This window comes from Sturnira hondurensis, unplaced genomic scaffold (genome assembly GCF_014824575.4).
Source record: "Sturnira hondurensis isolate 20B ecotype Veracruz unplaced genomic scaffold, ASM1482457v3 Scaffold0007865, whole genome shotgun sequence".
Lineage (NCBI taxonomy): Eukaryota > Metazoa > Chordata > Mammalia > Chiroptera > Phyllostomidae > Sturnira > Sturnira hondurensis.
This window is the reverse complement of record NW_028080496.1, coordinates 3,785,512-3,808,590: the sequence shown is the minus strand read 5'-3', so window position 1 is coordinate 3,808,590 and position 23,079 is coordinate 3,785,512. Positions and strand designations below refer to the sequence as shown.

The window sequence follows — 23,079 nt, the reverse complement described above, 5'->3', positions numbered from 1 at the left end:
CACCTGCACGCACAGGGAGCGCAGCTTCTGAAAAGCCGCAGCCTGGGCAGGGGCCTCTGCAGCGGCGCCCATTCGGGCCTGGCCCCTGCCTCGCAGTGCCTGGAGACCAGCGATGCTCTCTCTGGAAGGATCTGGAATCCTGGAGCCAGGTCGGGCAGGCCTCTGAGGGACCCTTCGTCTGCCCCCCCTCCACACCTCTCTCCTTCTTAGGGGGCCAGAGGGAGGGCGTAGGTATTGTTCTCCGAGCCCCTCCCACGGGGCCCTCTGTTTCCCCTCGGGGCCCAGCAATGCCTTCGGGCACAGAGGCATCTCCAGCTCCTGCCAAGGGGAGGGCCAGTGGCCCGCCTCTCACTCCAACAGCCCCCTTTCCCGCAGGGATTGAGATGAGCCCCTACCCCACCCCCCAGTTCCTCGGCTAGATGGAAAGTCGGGGGTTAGGGGACTCTGGGGTCCGGTGCTGAGGCCTGCAGGGGCTCCAAGGGGAAGGGGGAAGAGGCCAGGCAGGCCCCGGGGAGCTGCCCAGGCCAAGGTCTCTGCCTCAGGGTCCCAGGGCAGCTAAGGAAGACAGCCATCCTCCCTGAGGGTCCTTGGGGCCCTGTTGTGACCGGCCTTTGATGAGGCTGGCAACCAAGGTCCCCATGGGTTCCCCCACCTTGGGGCCACCATGGTGAGGGCCACCTCACTTCGCTGAGGTTCTGCTGACTACTCCGTGTTTCCTGCAGGGTGCTGGTGGCATACCCCCCCACTGTAGGGTGGTCCAAGCTGGGGTGTGTCCCCCATGGTTAGAGACAGAGTCATAGCCCGAAGCTCAGGGTGCTGGGTCCCAGCTACTCCTGCTCTTAGAGACAGGGACACCTTGGGAATGCGCCCGTGCTCGGCAAGGGGTCCCCGGGCACCACGGGCAAGCGCCCCAACCTGTGCGAGGCTGGCTTCTCCGAGCAGCAGGCGTCCCCCATCCCGGCGCTCAGCTCCCACCCGGCAGCCACTCCGGTTTCCCGAGGGACAGAGGAGGCTCAGGAAGGCCAGCCATCCTGCGCCTTGAGTCTCCCGGACCTTCAAGGGCGTCCGGGTCAGCCCTTTGCAAACTTTCACTGAAAAACCTTTTTCCTTAAACCACATCAGACCTGGACATTCATTCAATCAGTGGAACCTTGAGAAGGGCAAGTGAGAGTGGGTGGGGTGCCCCAGGGCCTGCCCACCCTATTCTGAGACCCCCCAGTGCAGCCCCCGAGTTCCGAGGAACAGAGCAGAATCCTCTGATCCGGCGCTGTGAACGGACGGCCTGTTCTCCGAGGGCACCCAGTGGAGAGGCGACTGGGCTGCAGGCCCTGCCCAGCCGCATCTCACCCTGGAAATCCTTTCACACCGGCCTCCTCCTCGGCCTGCAAACCGTGCTCGGGTCGCTCCCGCCGGAGCCCTGACGCGCCCGGTGTTCCTGGTCAGACGGCCAGTGAAACTCAGCCTCCTCCTCCTGACGGCCCATCCGTTTCTGTTGGAGAAGCTGACTCTGAACTTGCGGAGAACGATGACCCCTTTGTGACTTGCTTTTGGGAAGGGACATGGGGGAAAATTGCCTTAATGATGTAACTGTCTCCTTATCTCTTGCTGATTCTAGGATTCTCTCCTTCATTTTAATCTTGGCTAATGTAATTATGATGTGCCTTGGTGTGTTCCTTCTTGGGTCCAACTTCTTTGGGACTCTCTGAGCTTCCTGGATTTCCTGGAAGTCTATTTCCTTTGCCAGATTGAGGAAGTTCTCCTTTATTATTTGTTCAAATAAGTTTTCCACTCATGGCTGTTTCTTTTCCCCTTCTGGTACCCCTATAGCTCGGATGTTAGACGTTTAAAGACGTCCTGGAGGTTCCTAAGCCTCTCCTCATTTTTTTTGATTTCTTGTTTCTTCATTCTTTTCTATTTGGTCATTTTTTTCTTCCTTCTGGTCCACTCCCTTGATTTGAGTTCCAGTTTCCGTTCCATCACTATTGGTTTCCTGTGCATTTCCCTTCATTTCGATCAGTTTAGCCTCCACATGTTCCTCTAATTTGTGGCTAAAATCAACCAATTCTGTGAGCATCCTGATCACCAGTGCTTTGAACCATGCATCTGAGAGGTTCGCTATCTCTTCATTGCTCAGTTGTATTATCTCTGGAGCTTTGATCTGTTCTTTCATTTGGGCCATTTTTTTTTTGTCTTGTCGCACCTATTACATTGAGGGGCGAAGCCTTAGGTATTCACCAGGGCGGGGCAACCCAGTGGCTGGGTTGTGACGCTGTATGTGGGGGCGGGGTCCCAGAGGGAACCAGGGCACTTGCTCCACTGTTCGTCAGACCTCAGTCCCTTCCGCCACCTCCCCCAAGCAAACTGGGCCTTTCTGGTGCTGACTCCTGTGTGGGTAGGTTTATGCACATTCTAAGACCCAGTGGGTCTCTCCAACAAACTCTCCTGTGAGGCTGGGAGTCTCTCCTGGCACCTCAACCCCAAGTGTTTACCATCGGTGTTTTGAGGCTTTATTTCCCTGCGCTGGGACCCTGGGTTTCACGATCTATCTCACTCCCGTTTCCCCTGATTTATCTGCGCACGAATGTGGGACCACCTGGTCTGCCAGCCGCCTTGCGCGCCATGCCCAGCTTCATAATCACAGCCTTGCTGGGTTTGCCCGTGGCTGTCTTGCACCCCTGGGGTTTGTCTGCTGCTGCCTTGTGCCAGGTGCCACTGCTTTTCTGTGCCACGATCCCTGTCCGCCCGCCTCCACTCCGCCCCTCCTACTGGTCTGGATGGATGTGTCTATTTTAACTCCTTGGTTGTCAGACATCCATACAGTTCAATTTTCTCTCAGTTCTGCCTGTTATTTTGTTTCTAAATTGTTGTTCTCCTTATTCTGGTTGTGCGAGGAGGCACAGTGTGTCTACCTATGCCTCCATCTTGGCCGGAAGTCTTCACTCTTTTTTTTTCCTGCCTCTGGTTGGTTCTGAACCAACTACGGGCAGCCAGGGCAGTGGTTCGTAGCCACTTCCAGCATCAGCATTTTTTTTCACTACGCTCTTGACAGAGCCTCGATATCTGTTATAAAAGAGGTAAAAAGCAAACAGTAGTGCTTCAGGCAGTGCAAGTCATGTTTATTTATAAAAATGCTGAAGCCCTTTTGAGAAGACCAAAGGCTCTGTGAAACCGGGTTGAATCCACAGGCGTAGTACGCAACCTGGTTTTCAGCGAATTTAATGAAAGCTGCACCTGCAACTTTGGGGTTCCATCTGCCTTCCAGTGAGTGACATTGTTATTTACGCTAGAAAGATAAAAATAAAATGAATGTGATATTCTGTCTACTGAACAGGTTTGGGGAGTGCCTGCCACGTGTCAGGCACGGTTCTAGGTTTGGGGATGACGTCAGTGAACAGAATGGACAAAGGTCTCTGCTGTCGTGGGGTTTGCCATCAGTCCGGGGAGATGGGACAATAAATTGCACAAGGGAGTTACGCAGTGTACTCGAAAGTGGTGAGTGCTGTATAGTACACAGGAAAAGGGAATGGAGCATGTTAAAGCGGAGTTGGAGGGGTGCAATTTTATTTTATGAAGGTTTTAGATGGGAAGGGAGAAAGGAGTGGCAGAAACATGAATTGTGGCCTTGTGCATACCCCCTACTATTAACCCAACCTGCAACCCAGAAATGGGCCCTGATGTGGGAATCGAACCAGCAACCCCTTGGTTTATAAGCCAGCACTCTCCCCACTGAGCCACACCTGCCAGGGTAGAAGGGGGTAGTTTTAACCAGGCCTTGTTGAAAAGGCAGTATTTGGGCCCAGGCTTCATGGAAGCGGCAGGGAGCGTGGGTTCCTGACAGAGGCCGTGGGCCAGGTGCACGTCCACCATGTCTGAGACGCGGCAGCAAGCCCGCACCTGTGCGTCTGTGCATCTGCTCAGTAGCGGTTTTCGTAGACACGGGCCTGTCGGAGTTGGCGCAGCTGAAGGAATGCAGTTAATGCCTCCTTGTATGTCCTTGGGGAGGAGGCAGTGGGTCCCCAGCAGGGGCCAGTGCAGGGACCACCACTTTGGTTCTCACGCCTCTTTCCCCCCCATCTCTGCTCTGTTCCCTGCAGCTCCTCCCGGTCCAGAGTGGGTCCAGCAGGAGCTCGGCCCCACCGTGCTCTGGACCCCTGCAGTCACCGAGAGCTGGTTTCCCTGCTCCAACATGAGTGGCACCAGTTCCAGTTTGATGGAGTCATTTTGGTAAAACCTGTTCTGCTTCTCTGGGTGTTGACAACTGAGGCCAGAGCTCTGTGTGTGTGCGTGCCGTGCATGCACGTGTTAACAGACCACATTTCATGAGAATAGTTCAATAATACGAAAAACGAATTACGTAACTGTGTGTGGTGCCAGGTGGGTACTGGACTCCAGAAACTATATGAATGTCCACCCACCATGCCGCACCAGTGAGACAGACATAAAATAATACTGAATGCCAACTGTAATTAAAAAGAAAGTTCTGAAAAAGCAAATTTACAACCAGTAGGATGGTGTTAGAAACCACTTCTACTGAAATTAAACGATTTTCAAAGTTAAACAGGCAAATTAAGATAAACTACAAAAGGAGAATGTTGTTTAGTGGGTGTTGTTGCTTCGACTGTGGAGCGTGGCTCTGCAGGGGAGGGGAGCGTGACCTTCGTGTGGGCCGCCTGCAGTCCCAGCCCGTTTTCCTTGTCTGCGTCCTCAGTCGCCGCCTGTGTGTCTGCCTTTTTCTAGACGAGGACTCGCCTTTCAGCCGAGACTTTTCCAGACGACGCCCCATCAGCAGAACCTACTCTCGGAAGAAGCTGATCAGCTAGTGAGGCGGGACGGGCCAGGGGACTGACAGCCGCAGACCGTGAAGGGCTGGTCCAGGCGCTCCTGCTTCCCTGCGTCAGAGGCGCTCCGGGAGGGCTGTGCTCTGGGCACGGCCAGCGCTGCGGGGGCAGCAGAGCACCCAGAGGCTGGCTCTGCCTAAGCTGGGCTCACCACACAGAACGGGAAGAATGGGCTTCTGGGAACTGGGTCAGTTCGAAAGATGAAGGTAGGGTCACCCCACAGGCATAACGTCTAGGGGCCTGGCCCCAGCCTGCATCCCCCCAGCCCCTGCCTGCGGTTGGGGGGTGCTGTACCTCAGAGGCGGCATGGAGCCAGGCACAGCCCAGCAAGACCAGGATGCCATTCCAGCCCCGCCCCCGACCATGACCTTGACAGGTCAGGACAAGCTACCTCTCTTGTGAAATGGGACCCTTGTGAAGCAGATACGAGGCTGGGAGCCTGACACAGAGGCGGGTGGTAGGGTGAATGTTTTACATTTCCTGTAACAATAAAGTTACCTCTGGCTACTCAGCTTCTGCCGCGTCTGTACAATGCCCAGCCTGAGGTTTGCTGTGGCCGTGGCCCAGCTTGGTACCCCCAGAGCCAGTCCCCAGCCCAGTTCTCGCCATCTGCGGGGGGCGGCTCACAGCGTCGGGGTGGGCGGCCTGCTGTGCAGTCCTGGTGCAGGGCCCGCCTGCAACTGCCCACGGTCTCGCAGTGACTTCCAGGCCTACTGCGCTCCCAGAGCCGCTTCCTGCTATTGTCGGTCAAACTCAGCGAACACCCCATGTCTCCAGAGGCTGTTCTCATTTATTACAACACGGGTACAAAACTCCAAACACCTGCTGCTCCCCGACCCCCCACACTGCCCACTTAAACCCCAGGCCACTCCGGGACCAGCCCCAACTGCCCCTCGGAGAGAGCGCACGGCCTGTAGACCGGAAGCGTCCTGCTGGAACTGCTCAGAGCCAAAGGCGGCCGTCCTACTGCAGCTCACAGCAAGGGGGCGGTGGGGGAGTGATACTTTTTTAAAAAGTAACACCTGAGCCCAGTTCACTTGGGCTGACTTGGATTTAGAGTGAGGTGTGGACCCCTTGGCAGATGCAGGCACGCACCGTACCTTCCGGCAGGCTGGACCCCCGGCCAAAGCTGGCTCTGCCCAGGGCCTACAGGGGGCTCCTCCTGACATCGATCATCCCCGGGCTGGCCCTGCGCAGCTCCCGCCGGGGTCTGGCCAAGNGTGAGGTGCGGACCCCTTGGGAGACGCAGGCACGCACCGTACCTTCCGGCAGGCTGGACCCCTGGCCAAAGCCGGCTCTGCCCAGGGCCTACAGGGGGCTCCTCCTGACATCGATCATCCCCGGGCTGGCCCTGCGCAGCTCCCGCCGGGGTCTGGCCAAGGGCCCCACCTGCCAGGGCAGGACCCCCACCCCCACAGGCAGCGCCTGCCCCACAAGGGGCTCCGCGGCCTCCCGCTGTCGCGGCTCCTCCAGGGACCCCTGCTCCTCTCCGCCCAGGCTGGAGCGCTTCCACGTCAGTGGGAGCGGGGCGTGGACCAGGCCCCGCCACTCCTCCTGGGCACGTGGGGCGCCCTCCGCAAGGGGCAGCTGCCCAACAGGCTCGGGTGCTGCGCGCAGCTCGTCATCATTTCCAGGGCACAGGGGCCTCTTCTCCCCACCTGTCACGGAGGACAGCGACACCCTGGTCAGGAGGGGAGGCGCCAGCGCTCCCTCGGTGCTGGCTTCCGGAGCCCAGCACAAGCAATTGGGAAAGGCCACCCAAAGAGCTGTGGGCGGAGGGGTTTCTGCAAGGCAGGGCTGCACGTCCGCCGCGGGCAGTGAGGCTCACCCCTGCTCGGTCCTGCTGCGCCTGCGCCGCCCAGCTTCTGCTTCAGCTCCTGGTTCATCCACATATGGCGGCCCAGCTCCCTCTCCAGAGCCTGGATCCTGGCCTCATACTGCCTCCTGCTGTCGGCCAGCCCTTCACCAAGGTGGTCTGTGGGGACACGAAGAAAGGCGGGTGGCGGGGCGGCCAGGCGCAGGGCGGGGCTGTGCGTGAGCAGCGTGAGGGCCTCACCTCGGCTCTGCTGCAGGAGCAGCTGCAGGCTCCGCTCATGCTCCTTCTGCTGCCGGGTCAGCTGGCGGTCTGTCTCCAGGCGCTGCCGCTCCAGGGCCGCCTCCAGCCAGTACACCAGCCGCTGCTGCTCCTCCAGCTGCATCTCCAGCTCTGAGAAGGCCACCTGCTGCTGGTGCTGCTCCTCCCGCAGTGTCACCACCTGTGCAGAGGCCGCCCGGCTCAGACGTGGCGCCAGCTGCCTACACCAGGGAGCCCTCAACCAGGGACAGCCCGGCCAGCACCGCCCCACGCCAGGTGTGGCTGAGGAGTCACAGGGTCTCCTCTGAGCCCAGAGGAGAGGAGACCTCTGGCCTCCTGAAGGAGCCACTACGATCAGCAGTCCCGGGAGGAGGGGGCGGGGCCCTTGGGGCGGCGACCCACCTTGTCAAAGTACTTGCAGAGGAGGGCCCTGGTCTCCGAGGAGGAGAGGTAGCTGAGCTTGGCCATGAGGTCCATCTCGCACTGGGACAGCAGGGAGGCCGAGGCCCGCAGCACCCGCTGGCGGCACGTGATGGCCTCGTTCTTGTACTCGATGGCAGCGTCCAGGGCCTCGATGGCCTCGTCCAGCTGGAACAGCGTCCGCTCCTCCTGTGGGGGCAGGGTGGGGTGTGCGTGGGCAGCAGAGGGGTGTGCAGCCACCTTGGACCCTCCAAATGTCCCCTCGGCCCGAGCTGTCAGAGCCGGACCCCAGGGCGGTGCAGGGAGGGATCTGCACTGGGGGGCTCAGAATCCCCCCACACGGAAGGGGAGGCCTGGCAGGACTGCTGGGGAGGGCACACGGACGTGGTCGCAACACTCACTCCCGCCAGGAAGCTGAGATGTTGGGTTGGCAGTCACTGCAGCACAGGACGTGGGGTCCGATTCCAGGAAGGGAACAGGGAGGGAGGCCGGGCTGGCCACTGTGTCCCAGATGTGCAGGTGCCTGCCGTCCGCAGGCTCCCGCACCCAGCCCCGCCTCGGGGGGCTGCCCAGCGCGGCGTACCTCGGGCGATAGCAGGCTGCCCTGCCTCAGCTTGCCGTCGATCTCCAGGCGCTGCTTCAGCAGCGAGTCCTTCTCCTGACGCAGGGCGTCGATCTCCCCGCGGATCTGCTGCTGGCTCTGGGCGCTGCCCTGCCGCAGCTGCCCGCTCTTCTCGGACAGCTCCCTCTCCAGGTGCTCCAGCCGGCTGGACACACGCACGATGTCCTCGGTCAGGGCCTGGGGCGGCATCGGGGGTGAGTGCGTCCCCTCCGTGATAGACCACCCGTGGGATGTGACAGAGGCCCCACTCAGGCCTGCAGACACTTGGGCACCGGGGGCTGCAGAGACCGTCTGGGAGGAGGGTGCAGACACGTAGAGGACAAGGCACCCCTGACGAGAATGGGGCAACGTGAGCCAAGGCGGGGCAGCGTGTGGTGGTGGCCTGTCACCGAGATGACTTGAGTTTGTGATGGGAATTATGGGAAATTAGTGGCCAAGCCCCGAAGACCTTCCCAGGAGCCTGAAGATGGAGGAAGTGAGGGCTCTTGTGCCCAAGGGACATCCGGAGCATCCGGCAGCACCCTGCCCCTCCTGGGCTTCCGAGTGCCGCCCGAGCACCCACTGCTGGGACAGTCCCGGGCTGTGTGTCTGATGTGCCCCCTCAAAGCCTCAGCCACGTGGTGATAGCTCGGGGCATCCTCCTCACGAGGGAGCAACAAAGCCCCAGGAGCTGGATGGGGCTCTTTCTGCCTCAGTGCCCGTGACGGCTCTGTCCCCAGGCCACCCACCACCCTGCTCTGCCTGCTCGCACCGTCCCAGAGCCGAGGTGGACAAGGGGATGCAAACTGCGGAGACACTCTGAGAGGGTCCACCCACACCCGAACCTGCAGGGCAGAGGTCCGCCGCCCAGGCCTGGCGGGGAGGGTGCTCACCTGGCTGGACCGCAGGCGCTTGCTCTCCAGCCCCGTCTTCTCCTGCACCAGGGCCTCCTTCTTGGCCAGGATGGCCTCCCGCTTACGGAGCTCCTCACCCAGCTCCTCCAGTGCCCTCCGCTGCTGCAGGACCTTCTCCATCTCCTGGTCCAGCCACTTCTTCTGCTCCTCGATCTTCTGAGGGGACGTGGGATGGACACGGTGGGCGCTCAGCGCTCACGCCGCTGCGGGCAGCCCCCAGCCCCCCCTTGGGCTCTGCGTGCCCACCTGCTGCTGCTCCAGGCTGACCACGGAGCCGCTGCTGCCGCTGCGCCGCTTCCTCTGGAACGCCGCGATCTCCTCCGTCTTGATCCGCAGGACCTTCTGCTGCTGCTCGTGCTTCAGCTCCAGCTCCTGGGGGTGCAGAGGGGGCGAGGCTCAGGGGCGGGACCCTGTGTGCCAGCCTCGCGCCAGCCCCTCCCGACCCGGCCCTGCCCAGCATCTCACTGGGGAGCGGCAAACGCAAGTCTGCTCCTAGGACAGGAGGTGCCGCCTGCCTGGGAGGGCTCACGCACTGAGTCCCCGACCCCTCACCCTGGCCTTGGCTTTCCTGTAACACACCCCCGCGTGCAGGAGAGACAGACTCGGGGAGGCTGAGTGACCTGCGGGAGGGGTTCTCGTGCCTGTGGGCAGCTGGGACACGGGGCGCACACCCCACCGAGAGCCCGACCTTGACCCGGTGCTGCCGCTTGCTCATCTCCGTCTCCAGGCGCCGCTTCTGCTCTGTCTCCTCGCGAAGCCGCCGCTGCAGCTGCGCCTGCTGCTGCCGCATGAGCCGCACGTGCCTCTCGAGCTCCTGCAGCCGCTTCTCGCTCTGGGCCGACAGCGAGGCCAGCCGCTCCGTCACCTGCTTCTTCTCCTTCAGCACCTGCAACCAGCACAACCTCTGCTGGACCACGGGCAGGGGACATTGGAGCCTGGCTCTCAACCAGGGCGCGCTGGCCCAAAGGCCGATGCCGGATTGAGGGGCAGACAGAAGGGAAAGCAGGGGGACAGACGACGGATAATAAAAACGTCAGCAAACGGCGAGAGGAAGGTACGCAGACAGTCACCACGTACCAGGCACCACACTGAGAGCTCTGTGTCTGTTAACTGACCTGAACGATACTGCTGACAAGTATGATGGTGATCAGCCCCAGTTAACAGAGTAGGAAACTGAGGCACAGAGAGGCTAGGAGACTCGACCAAGGACACACAGCTAGGAAATGTTAGAGCTGGGATTCAAACCCCAACAGCCCGGTTCCGGAGCCCGTGCCCTCGACCACTCTACTCAGCTGCATCCTGGACGCCTGGCCTGAGCAAAGGAGGGGGGAATGGTGGGTGGCCAGCCGCAAAGATGGATGGACAGGAGGGTGGGTGGACAGGAACTGGACAGGAAGGTGGATCAGTAAAGATGCAGACAGTACATGAGCAACAAAAGGGAACAGAATGACAAAAGGACTAAGGGATAAATGGACAGTTGGTCACATTGACGGAGAGACAGGTGCATCAGAGGGACCCAGGCTGCTGGGGAGACAGGGAGGTGGGGTGCAGAGGTGTGTGCACGGGGAGCTGGAAGAACAGACAGATGGGGATGGACGGGGGTGGGGAGGCTGCACGAGAAAGGGGGGACACTTCCTTTCAATGGTTCCCCCCCCCCCCCCCCGTGGCCTCCCGGGTGGGCTGCAGGCAGGCCCGGCCTCCCTGCCTCTGCTGCCTTCAGTGAGTGGAGCCTTGGTGGGGTGGCAGGGCCTGAGCACCCACAGGTTCCACAGTGAGTGTGGGCCCCGGAGCTCCAGCCCAGGCAGCCCCACCTGCCACACCCCCCCTCCGGAGGGCCCACGCTGACCTGCACCTGGCTCTGGGCGGCGGCGACCTTCCTGCGGAACTCCTGGAGCTGGGACCGCTCGCCAGCGTCCTGCGGCTCCCTGCCCTCCAGCTCCCGCAGCTGCCGCTGGCCTTCGCTCAGCTCCGCCCGCACTCGCTCCGCCTCCTGCTCCAGCTCGCGGATGCGCTGGCTGTGCTGGCGGTTCAGGGCCTGGGCTGCCTTCCCTGGAGGAGGGGCCACGTCAGCGCAGGCCTCGGCCCCCACAAGGCCATCTGCTCCTTCCCCGGGGATGTCTTCCGGATCCCCATCGGCCAGGGTCACCGCACGGGTCTTCCCAGCCTCTGTTCCCCCAGCACCGTGGCTTACTGAGTGTTTCCCTTTAAATCGGCTCAGCGGGCCTCATCGTTCTCGACCCAGAGCCGGCTGCCACACATGCGGTACTTCCTTCACCAGCGAATCCTACCACACAGTCTGAGAAGATGTGAGGCCTTCCCTTGTCAAAGTCTCCAAAAAAGCAGAAGAGGAGAGAAAACTCCCTAATACACGGGATGAGGCCACGTGGACCCTGCGCCTGACAGCTGGCGAGGACGGCAGGTGCCAGAGCTATGGACCGATACTGCTGACGGATACAGACGGAAAACCCTAAACGGGACACCAGCAAACCCTACACAGCAACACAATACAGAAGGAATAAACGCGTCACAATCCAGTGGGCTCCTTCCAGGGGCTCAAGGATGGCTCTGTGTCCGCAACTCCACCCACACAGCACGGCATGTTAGCAAACGAAAGGATAAAAATACGTGATCTTATTGATAGATGCTGAAAAAGCATTTAAGATACAATACTCAGGCCCTAGCTGGTGTAGCTCAGTGGATTGAGTGCGGGCCTGTGAACCACACGATCGTGGTTCGATTCCCAGTCAGGGCACATGCCTGGGTTGCAGGCCAGTTCCCAGAGGGGGACTCACGAGAGGCAACCATACATTGATATTTCTCTCCTTCTCTCCTTCCCTTCCCCTCTAAAGATAAATAAATAAAGTCTTTTAAAAAAATCGAATTTAAAAAAAGATACAATACTCATCACTGGGTAAAATGGGTACAGAAGGGAAGTTCCTCAACACTGTAAAGGCCGGATACGATGAACCCTCAGTGAATATCCCGTTGGATGGTGAAAAACGGAAAGGTTTCCTCTACGATGAGAAACAAGCCAGGGATACCCACCCGCACGCCCCTTATTCAACCCAGTGTTGGGAATCTGAGCCAGCAATCCGGCAAGAGAAAGAAACGAAAGGCACCCAAACTGGGAAGGGAGAAGTAAAGGTGTCGCTCTTTGCAGACGACGTGACTGCACAGAGAAAAAGCCCTGGAGACGCCACCAACGACCCCTCAGAAACAAGGCAGAAACAAAGTGATGCCTCAGGGCGCAGACATCAACGCATGGAAACCCGCTGCTTTCCTGCGTGCTAACAAGGAAACTTCAGGGGAAAAAATTAAACAAAAAACCAAGGTTTACCATTATGACCAGAAGAATAGAGCTACCCTATGACCCGGCAACCCCTCCTCTGGGTGTCTACTTGAAACACTCGACAACGTTTATTGGGAAAGACGCACGCACCGCTCTGCTCACGGCAGCGCCATTCACGGCGGCCCTGACGTGGAGACGACCGCCATGTCCCCTGGCAGACAGTTATTCGAGAAAGAACACACACACACATGCGTCCACGCAATGCAGTGACGGGACACACGTACAATGCGGCACCACCCAGCCGTGGCAAGTGAGGACACACTGCCATCTGCCACAACGGAAGGGGACAAGAACCGCCAGCTCTCGCTCCTGCGTGGCATTCGAAACAGCAAGGCGCCACCCGAGGGGAGGGGACGAAGGGGGACAAATGCACGGTGACGGAAGGAGACCTGACGGTGGGTGCCGAGCACATGGTGCGATATTCAGGGATGTGTTATAGCAGCGACCCTCACCCGGCGCGCCACAGGAATTTGATAAATACCCAAAACCTGACTGTTTAGTCGGGGGCACAGACCTCCTTTCCTTGAGACTGTCAAAGAGAAAAATGACAACACCTCACACGCCAGTATCCGTCCAGTGTGAATGAATCCAATTAGACCTATTTTTTTTTGTCAGATTGGCAAAGTATAACTTTTTGGTGTGCCACAGAATTTTAGTAATTAGTCGTGCACCATGAGATGAAAAAGATTGCAAACCGCGGTATCGCAGTTGTACACTGGAAACTCACATCAGTTATTGTCTGATGCTATCCAGAAATTCAACTGAACAACACGTATTTCAGCAATAAAACGAATGCAGAAAAAATCTGACAACTAAACCTCGATGGTGAGTACACGGGGACCCCCTGACTGGTCTCTCTTTTCATGTACATGAAATATTTCAGGATGCATTTTACAGTGAGTTCATAGCTATTAAAAAGTTCAGCTGGTCACCACCTGAAATTGTCTTTCCCCATCCCACAGATCACCAGTAGCCACGGCACGATCTGGGGACACTGCGCCCACCCAGCAGCCACCCGATGGACAGGGATGACAGGCAGTGCTCCCTGCGAGCCAGTCTGGCCGCCGCACCTGACTTCCCTCCATTCGTCCTCAGAGCCGCCCTGTTAAGTGGGGACGATTACTGTCCCCGACTCAGCAGTGAGAAAACCAAGGCACGGAGGGGTTATCCTACCCGCCCCAGGTCACACAGCGGCACGAGACCGAGTTGGGCATCAGACCCAGCCGTCTGGCCCCTGCCCGTAGCCCCCTCAGGCGGAGGCTGCCCGGTGCCCGGTGCCCACCTGTGCGGACCAGCTCGCCGATGAGCTCCTCCTTCATGCGGATGTTGATGGCCAGTTCCCGGATCTTCTGCTGGGCTTGGGCCAGCCGCCACTCGGAGGCTGTGGCTGTGGGGTCCTGGCGGGCCCGGGCCTGGGCCTTGCTCCCAGGAGCCCCTGTAAAAGGCCGGCGGTCAAGGCTGCCATGCCACCTGACAGAGGGGGAGGTGGGGCAGGAAGCACAGGTGCACTGCCCAGAGTGGCCTGTCGGGACCACGGAGAAAGAAGGGGTCAGGTCCTCTCCGCGCCACGGCAGCCTCACCTCTGGGCTCCAGGGTGGCTGCACCCAGCTCCTCAAGGTGAAGCTTCGGGCCCTTCCTGCTGGGCGGACTCCCTAGGCCTGCGTCCGCCCTCTGGTTCCACTTGCCGATCCCGTTTCTGGGGGGCACAAACAGGCGTCCGTACCCCTCCCCAGCCCCTGCCCCAGCACAGCCACCTCCCAGGCCAGAGGGAAGAAGGCGGGTCCCTGGTCTTCTGTCCCACCATGGACAGAACCCCGGGGCCAGGAACCAAGCAGAGGGGGTGCAGGGGAACTGGGGGCACCAAGGACCACCTGGGAGGCTGGCCTACCCCTGTCTAATCCCCCCAGGGCCATCAGGGACTATGGGGGTGAGGACGCCCTGAGACCACAGGGTCCCGCCAGGTGGGTCCTTGCCAGGTCCCCCATGGTCCCCACGCACCTGCGCAGGTGTAGGGTCTGCCCGGGTGGCGGCTGCTCTTCCCCCACTCCCTCCTCCTCCTCCTCCGATGAAGCTGAGGAGCCTCTTCCTGGCCTGTCTACCTCCGCCAGCAGCTTGGCTCCCATCTTTGTGCCATTTGTCACCTGCTAGTGGAGAGCCAGGGTTTTGGGACAGGAGCCTGCAGGGCATCCTCTGTGGGCTGTTCCAGGCACCAAGGTGGTGCTGCCACCTGCGCCCTGCCGTGCACTCCCACCTACACCTCTGCCTCACGCCCTGCCCCGCCTGCAAGGTCCAGCCCGCTGACACCGAGTCAGAGCAGGAGCCACCTCCCCCACGCTCCCCCGCCCTGGCTCCCGTCGTACCCGATACTCTCAGGTGACCACCCGCCACGTCCACCTTGTACACAGGCCACCTGCACCCGAGTTTTATCTTGCTAACAGCACCCAGTCAGACACGGCAGCTGCAGTGGACTTCTGCCAAACCCATGGTCTCCCTCCCCTTGTCCCTGGGGACTGAGAGCTGGGGTGGCCCAGAGCGTTCAGGCAAGTGCAGGCACGACCCTTGTCCGCAAGGCCCCATGTGACAGACTAGAGCAGGAGACTGGGCTCTGGGAGAGCAGGGCTCATGGGGAAGTAAACTTGCAAAGAGAGGCATCCAAAGACATAGCGCATGGCCTCAGAGTAATGAGCTCCCTGTCTCTGGAGGCATGTAAGATTCCCGTCCAGTGCTGGAAGCCTCTCTCTAACCCCCAAGCAATCTCCAGTTACATGGAGATCCCCAATAGCATTGTCCTTCTGAGAGGCCCCTCAGTCACCCAAATCTTGGCCCTCCCTCTAGGGACACAGGAAGGGGCATCTCACAGCTGATCCCACGAAAGCTTGGGGTGAGGGACATTCTCTGACTTCGCCCTTCCCCCACCCAGTCCAACAGGCCCAGCTGCGCCCAGCCTGGCCACTTCCTCACCTCTGCCCAGTTCTCAGGGCCGACTTCATCTCCAGGAAGGCACGCAGGGGGCACCAAGCCCAGCAAATGGCTGTGGGCACCCGCCAGGGGTGCTGTGTGAGGCCGGGGCCCAAAGGACCCAGGAGGCAGGCCTTGCAGGAGCCCCGAGGCCCCCCAGCCTGGACGCACCAGCTCCAGGCGCAGCCGCAGCTCCGCCATCTCCTCCTGCTGCTCACGCAGACGGTCGCTCTGCAAGACATGGTCCAGGTGCTGAGGGGGGACATGACACGGACTGGGGAGAGGGAGCAATTGGGACAAAGTGCAGGAGACTGGGGAACCGATGTGAGGGGCCCCCCACCCGCTCCCCGAGGAGGGGCAAACACTCTGACCACCTCTTAGTTACACACACTCACACACATACACACCCCCCCCAAGCAGCTCTGGCTTGAGGTCTCATCCCACCCTGCCAGTCCTCCATGTCCCTGCCAATCACTGCCACCAGAGGGCGCCAGGAGCAACGCTGATCCAGTTACCTTGGGACCAAGAAAGGATCCAGCTGCAGTGGCCCACCCTGCCGCCCTCCAGGCCCACCTGCCACCCACACACCCACCCACAGCGTAGTGTCCCACCTCCACACTTCTGCCCGTGCATGCACACCCTCACCTCCCTGCCCTGCTGGAACCTGTCCCGGCCGCTTTCATTCGTCTGGGACACTCGCTCCCTGGCACCCCCTCCATAGAAGTGGCACCCCCACCTGCAGCTTGTACTGCTCCATGGCGTCCTCCAGGGCAGCAAGGAAGTCTCGGTTCTCCTCCTCCAAACGGGCCACCTGGCTCTGCAGGGCCTGCAGCGCCCCCTCACCTTCCTAGGGGGTAGGGAGACAGGCTTCAGGGGCAGGAGCGAGCAGGACAAGTCTGTCTGTCCCTGGGGCACCCCAGCCTCCCCTCTGCTCTGCCTGGGGGGCCCTAGTCCTACTTGCCGCTCTGCTCCAAGCTCTGCCTACAGTCCCCTCTGCAAGCCACATGGGCCGCCTCTACCAACAAGGTACTGAGCCCTCACTGGCGTGCTGGGCCCTTGTTACAGCTTCAGCCCTTGCATCGCCCCCAGGAGGTAAAGGCCAAGGTCAGCCCTGCTGTAGAGTGAGCCTGAGGCAGGAGAATGTTATGGAGAGAAACCGTGGTCACCAGCTTTTAATTCCCAAGGGGCTCTGCTAATGGCTGGATGTCTGAGACCTTGTCCTTCCCCCGCCCAGGGCCACACCTGGTCCTTGGCCACCTTTCTGCTGCCTGGCCCCTGCGTGGCCTGCTCGTCCACGGCGGAGGCGCTCTCAATGCCACTGTCAGGCCCAGAGGCAGAGCTCAGGGCGCTGCGCTCGCCCTCGACCTCGCACAGCCAGTCGCGCACCTTGCGCGCGGTAGCGCCTGGCAGCCCAGGTTCGGCCTGCAACTCGCGCAGGAGGCTGTAGGCGGCGTCAGTGCGGGCCCGGTAGCGCGCGCACTCTGCGCCCAGGCGGGCGGCGGCCACGGCAGGGGCAGCAGTGGGGCCCGGGCCGCGTCGGCCGCGGTGGATGATGCGCGTCTCTGAGCGGTGCCGCGGCGGACCCCGCGCCCCGGCCGCCTCTTCAGGCGCCCGCTCGGCATCCGGCCGCCAGTTGACGGTGGGGCGGTTGCAGATGTTCTGAGCTCGGCTGGCGTAGTTGAGGGTGTTGAGGGTCTCATCGAAGTCGGAGGAGGAGGGGCTGACACAGGCGATCATCACAGTCTTGGCGTTCCCGCCCAGCGAGTCTTTGAGGATCCTGAGGGCGCCAAGGACGCAAGTTAGGGACCGTAGTGCGCCAGGACCCACGGTCAAACCCACTTCAGGCCTGAGGCTGACTGCCCGGATCCCCTCCACCTCCCCCAGCTCCACCCTAGTGGCCACGCGGGAGCCACGACACACAACTGGGACTCTCATGGCCCCTTCTCCCCTGGGCTCACCGGGTGATCTTGGAGTCCCGGTAGGGGATGTGGCTGCCACGGCGCTGGGGGTCGCCCAGGGCACTGATGACGTTGCCCAGGGCCAGGAGGCTGCTGTTGATCTGGATGCTCTCCTTCAGGCGCTCGCCTGTGCTCCCCGTCTTGAGCACCCTCTCGGAGCCGGCCAGGTCCACAAAGTGGAACTTGGAGACCAGCAGCTGGCCTGCGGCGGGGCGGGGCAGGTGGCTGGGGGCGCGCCCCCGCTGCTCCAAAGTCACGGTGAAGACCGTGTGTGAGCGGCTGGACAGGCGGTTGAGGTGCGTGGCCCCCGTGTGCCGTGCAGCGTTGCCCATCTCCAGGAGGCTCAGCACCTCGTCCAGGCCCTCCACGTCCACCTCCTTCACTCCACACAGCACTGCGGGCGTGAGAGGCAGGGAGCCCAGGGCTGGGCAGGGGCTGGCTGGGCAGGGCCAGCCGTCTGCAGCTCTTCCCGCCTCAGGGGCCCCTTCCCCACCACTGGGGCCACTGCCCATCCTGGCTTGGGCTGAAGGGGCTCCAGCTTCCCCCCGCCCACTGCAAAGCCTCTCACTCCGGGTGCTGGGGCACATACACCAGAGTCCATGGAGAGGGGAAACCAAAGTGAAACTTTCCAGAGCTTGAGTTCTCCAGTTAGGTGTCCCTCCCAGACAGGTAATCCAGCCTTCAGCAGGGGAAGCCTCCTCAACCAGGGGCTCCTCCCCCAGTCAGAGGGGCCCTCAGGATTTCCTCACCAACGTTCCCTCGATCGTCTTCCCGAAGCTGGATGTCGCGGCTGGCGGTGCCCACCTCCAGCAGGTCTCGGAACTCCTCCTTGTACACTTCCAGGTAGGACACGTGCACGAGACAGTCCAGCAGGTCGTTCTCATCAATGAGCTTGAAAGCCTCGGCCATGACCCGTGGGATGATGCCCTGCTCGTCCTCGTGGAGGGAGGCTGGGGGGACGTGGCGGGGCTGCCTGAGGCCACTCACCCCTGCAGGGCCCTCCCGTCCTGAGCAGCCCAGCCTGTGGGTGTGGCTGGCCCCACCCTGGGCTGCAGGTCTGTACAGAAAACAGCTGCCTGCCTCCCCTGCCCCAGCCAGCACCCCACCGTGCCAGGGAACGGCAGCAAGAGGGCAGGGGACAAAATTCAGGTGCCACCAAGGCCCCTCAGCATGAACACAGGGGGAGCCACTCACCCACACTGGCCTCCCCCATGGTGTACGTCTTCCCGGAGCCCGTCTGGCCGTAGGCAAAGACCGTGGCATTGAAGCCCTCAAAGAAAGCCTCCAGCAGGGGCTGCACGCAGGCCTGGTACACGGCCTCCTGCCCGGCGTCCTCATCCAGCACCACGTGGAAGCCGAAGTGGCGGTCCCGGCCCAGGGTGACCCGGCCGTGCTCCGGCTCCACCCGCAAGCAGCTCTGGTGCCCGTGCAGCAGCTCCTTGGGCAGCAGTGGGCGGACTCGCAGGGCCACCCTCACCGGGGCCTCCTCGGCCCCTGGCAGCCTCTGGGCCTCCAGCCCCATGTTGGTGGAGGGCTTCTCTGGGCCCTGCGGAGAGAAAGAGGCCCACGCCATCCACACCTGTGCGCCAGGGGCCAGGCTCGCCCTGCAGGTGGCCTTGGAGGGGCACAGTGCAGGGTAGCCAAGGCCTAGAGCATCCTCTGTGCCCCCCACCTGGTGCCCAAATGCTGCAGGGGCCACAGTGCAGCCCCATCAGCGACAAGTCACAAAATAAGGCCCCGACGCCTCCTCTCGCCACCCAAGGGCTTGTGTTCCAGCTGCACAGGGTTCCTGTGACCCAGTCTCCAGAAGACACAGAAGCTCTCCAGAAGCTCTTACCTACCACTGAGCTTTCTGATCGCTGCCTCTGTCACCTCCTGCCCCCCTGCCCCACCTTCTCCAAAACAAGTCAACAGATTCCCTTTGACATGTTCCAAGCCCCCAGTGGACGCCGGAAACCACGGCTAGTACCGAATCCCGCCAATGCTGTGTTTCCCTGCACACACACGTGTGCTGAAGTTTCTCTTGCAAATGAAGCACGGAAGAAATTAGCAAGGATACCTGACAAGGAAATAAACAACTACAATAATGCACTGCAACAAACAGCACGGGAATTCGGTCCCTTGTCTCAGGGGGCCTGGTTGAAGTCCCTGTGTAAGGTCACTGTTTTCTGGCCTGGCAGGCAGCACCTGGCAGGCAGCACCGCCCATCACGTAGGGCACTCTGGCCTCCCACCCGCACACTTCCCACTGTCCGCAGCCCTCACCCCGCGCTGCAGGCTTAACTTCTGCAGTCTAAGTCGGAACAGCAAAACCAGCAAATTTCTTCACAATTTCACAGAAGATTCATTCTTACGGTAGATCTTCCCATCTAAACATTCAATACTTTTTTCTTTTCCTGATTAAAGTAGAGAACTCTTCCCTTTCACTTAGAGGAAGCACTTTCCTACTTCTCTCTGACGCATCTGAAATGCCAGCATCGCTGCTCTTGCGCCCTGGGCCCTAGGAAGTCAAGGGCAGGGCGCTGGGACGCAAGCGCGGAGATGCTGCTGACTCTGGGAGCGCCTGCCACCTGTGGGCGCTTGTTTGCTCGATAGGGAGATGCGTTTTTTACAAACTCATTCCCAGGCAGCGCTGGAGGGAGCGGGACATCGCGAGATTACCTCACACTACTCGGATTGGCATGCAACTTAAAACTTAAGACTTCTGGAATCCCCCATTTAATATTTTCAGACCAGTTAACCGTGGTAACTGAAACCGTGGAAAGTGAAACCGCAGCTAGTCTCGGCCACTGTCGTCCTGATGGGGTGACCTTTACCAGCTGCTTCTCTACCGAAACCATGGGCATGTTTCAAATATGCCAACACCATCTTAAACTCCAAAGGGCTCAACTCAAATAGGCCCTTCGTACCTGGACTACGCTCATGTACCTACTCAGTGTTGCCCACCGGCCTCCTAGGTGGCTCCTGGAGCTGAGCCAGCCTCACACTCTGCAGGGAGCCAGGCAGACGCCCTGCGGGCCCCTCCCCACACACACCTTCCCCAGCAGCTGCTGCCATCAACGCCGGCCTCCCAACACCCCCCAGGCTGGGAGCCGGGAGGCAGCGACGGCCCTGTCCCCTTCCCGGAGCATCTCCACTGCCCAGCACAATACCCCACCCTTCCTCCTTGCCGGAGAGCGATGAGTAATACTTATCCAAGGAACTTGCCCCGTCTTCATCCTCCCTGGTCAGTTGATCGCCACACGTTTACCTCCGTTATTGCGCTTTGCTTTATTGCGCTTCACAGGCTTTGCCATTCTTTCTTTCTTTCTTTTTTTTTTTTTAACAAACTGAAGGCAAGACCTTCCACCAGCAAAACAATTACAGCTGGCTTACTTGCCCGCCCTGCTCGGGTGTCTCTGGAGACTCTGGCAGCGAGCATCCCGCGCTGCCGGGCACCGGAAACACGGCCGGAACGAGTACGCGCAGCACGCGAGCATCTTTGTTACGGTGTACGTATTCACTAGCTACACTTTTCTTCGTTGAGAATGTACTGCTTCTACGTCTGAAGCAGAGTTCGCTGTGACACAGCGCCGTGTCTCCGGGTGTGAGCGTGTTGTGCGCTGCTTGAGTTTCTCGTGCCTGGTCCAGAGACACGCTGCCGCGCCTGGGTGTGCAAGCGCACACTCCGGGCTCGCACTATATTTCCCCTCTCTCGGCACCTGTAACGGCTTTTTGTCCACGAAATCATTCCGTCCCTGCTGGGTGGCCGGCGCTGGGGACGCGGCGGTACCTGTCCCGCTCACCCTGAACTTTTTAGCTCCTTGCGGGTCCGCTTCTCCGCGCCCCGAAGGCACCCAGAGGCGTCCGCCGGTGTGGTCCGGAGCGGGCACCGAGTCGGGAAAGTTCGGAAAAGTGCTCACCAGCGCTGGCAGGCCCCCACTCCCTCCTCCGGGCCAGGCCCGGCAGGTCGTCCTCGGGCCTCCTACTTAGGGGAGGGGCTCCCACCCGCCCCGGTAAAGGGCCCCAGGAGGCTGGTAAGCGAGGATGGGCTCCACCAGCTGCGGGGCCAGCCTGCGCTGGAGGCGAGCGCGCCCCCCACGACTCCGGGCCGCCCCCCCCCCGCCACTTACTTGCCAGGGTGTCAGCCCCCTGCCCTGCGGCCCGCCTCTCAGCCCCAACGTCGCGCGCTCTGATGCCGTCACCAGGACCCCCGCCCCGCAAATGATCCCGCCTTTCCCCCCTGCAATCCCGCCTCCGCTTGGGCTCCCGGGGGCTGAGGCGGGAGCTGGGAGGTGCCTCGGAGTCTGCCCGCCTGCAGGACCGGGGGGCGGGGGCCTCCTGGGGGCGGGGCCTCCGGGGCGGGGCCACGGGTCTCCAGTTCACGCAGCGCAGCCTGGGTCCCTGGCGCTGGGAGCTGATCCCGGCACAGGCTCACCGAATTCCGGGGACACAGCGACCCCACTGCCGGCCTGATTCTCCGCGCTGGAGAAGCCCCCTGCCCGCGGGCGGGACGCCCACGTCGCATAACGGCAAGTTGTAACTCGTGAGAACACGGAGATTAACCAGGGGATGATTTCGCTCCGCGAGGGGAGGGTGGATTTCCCAGCCCCGAGACCCTGGAAAGCAGCGGCGCTCACACTTTCATGTATCAGGTGTCGACCTTCCCTCCTCTCGCCGCCGCATCGCTCCCAGTCTCGGCAAAGCGCCCCTCCGAGCTCAGCAAAGCTCCCCCTCCCCAGGTCCCAGGAAGCCCCCACCTCCTCCGCTGACTTCACAACCCCTTCTGAGGCTAAGAGGGATCCATCCCCCATGGTTTTCAGGGTGGTGATAGCCGTCCGCTTCTTTCCGGGGGGGTCCGGACCCTGGCTGCACCAGGTAGTCATCGCTGTGCCCCTTCTGCGCCCCAGACCCAGGTGACAAGTCCTGGCCCACAGCTCTGAGTCTCATTTGCAAAGGGAACGGGACCCATGGGTCCACTGGTCATTTGTCCTGTCAGCTAACAGAGGGACCATAGGGAGAAGGGCGGGCTGAGTCAGTGGCAATGTGACAAAGGACCTGACCTCCCCATTTCTCCTCTGCTGTCACCTTCAGATAGGAAACACCCAGAGAAGGGGGAGAGCAAGCCCTTGGTCATCTGTGCAGCTGGGGGTGAAAACGAAAGTAGACTTTGGTTTGGACGCCTACTTGGGGTTGTCCCACAATTTTAAGATGTGGACACCCTTTCGCCCAACAAGTCAAGGTCCCAAGTGACAGGTTCCTCCTAGAGATGTATGTCCACCTGTGTACCTGAGACATTCTGTTTAAGGGTGTGTATTGCAATACTGTTGGCACTGGGGGGGGGGGAATGGAGACAACCTCAAAGCCCTTCATTAGAGAACTAGTGAAATCACTTACATTATGAAGCACCTACTGTGAGGCCAGTAAAAAGAGCAAGGAGGATTTCTGGTCTCAGAGGAGTATTGTGAGGGGAAAGAGCAGGCAGGCAGAGCAGCCCCCAGTGGTGAGAGCCCCGTGCAAAGCACAGACACACTCGAGCTTGCACACATGTGCACAGACCACAAAGGGGCACCGGGACCTCCAGGGGACACCCCCCCCCTCACAGTTTCTCATTTTTACATTATGTGTATGCATGCCCTCTATTTCCCGAATATTGACATCTTCAGAAATCGAACCTGGGATTCTCTAAAGCAGGGGTGTCGAACCTGAGGCCCTTGGGCCACATGCAGCCTGGGCTGGCTGTGAATGCAGCCCCGCACAAACTCGCAAATTTACTTTAAACATGATGGGACTTTTTGGTGATTATGTGTTGCAGTGTATTTGCCGTGTGGCCAAAGACAACTCTCCTTCCTCCAGTGTGCCCAGAGACGCCCCAAAGTCGGACACTGCTGCGATAGGATAGACTTCTTCTGGTGAAGGGTCACCACCACTGTCCCCCCACACCAGGGACACTAGCATTCCAAAGGCGAGTGACAGGGTGAAGGCGCAG

General features: G+C 60.6%; 1 protein-coding gene across 6 annotated transcripts; it reads right to left on the bottom strand.

Moving 5' to 3' along the window:
* Positions 1-5,608: 5,608 nt before the first annotated feature.
* Positions 5,609-21,311, bottom strand: KIF7 (kinesin family member 7). Of its 6 annotated transcripts, XM_037053632.1 has the most exons (20): positions 21,224-21,311; positions 18,307-18,658; positions 17,862-18,062; positions 17,113-17,506; positions 16,397-16,931; positions 15,891-16,001; positions 15,158-15,385; positions 14,195-14,340; positions 13,777-13,892; positions 13,479-13,631; positions 10,694-10,896; positions 9,536-9,733; positions 9,094-9,219; positions 8,827-9,003; positions 7,916-8,131; positions 7,315-7,521; positions 6,895-7,093; positions 6,667-6,813; positions 6,190-6,496; positions 5,609-6,027 (listed from the first exon to the last, which is right to left on the bottom strand). In XM_037053632.1, the coding sequence occupies exons 2-20, from the start codon at positions 18,632-18,634 to the stop codon at positions 5,985-5,987; spliced, it is 4,035 nt and encodes a 1,344-aa protein (XP_036909527.1). In that variant the 5' UTR covers positions 18,635-18,658; positions 21,224-21,311; the 3' UTR covers positions 5,609-5,984. The 6 variants fall into 6 exon arrangements, with proteins under 6 accessions (XP_036909527.1, XP_036909526.1, XP_036909531.1 ...); XM_037053631.1 differs by lacking the exon at positions 5,609-6,027 and having other exon boundaries at positions 6,062-6,496; XM_037053636.1 differs by lacking the exon at positions 5,609-6,027 and having other exon boundaries at positions 6,062-6,496; positions 6,694-6,813.
* Between the last annotated feature and the right edge of the window lie 1,768 nt (positions 21,312-23,079).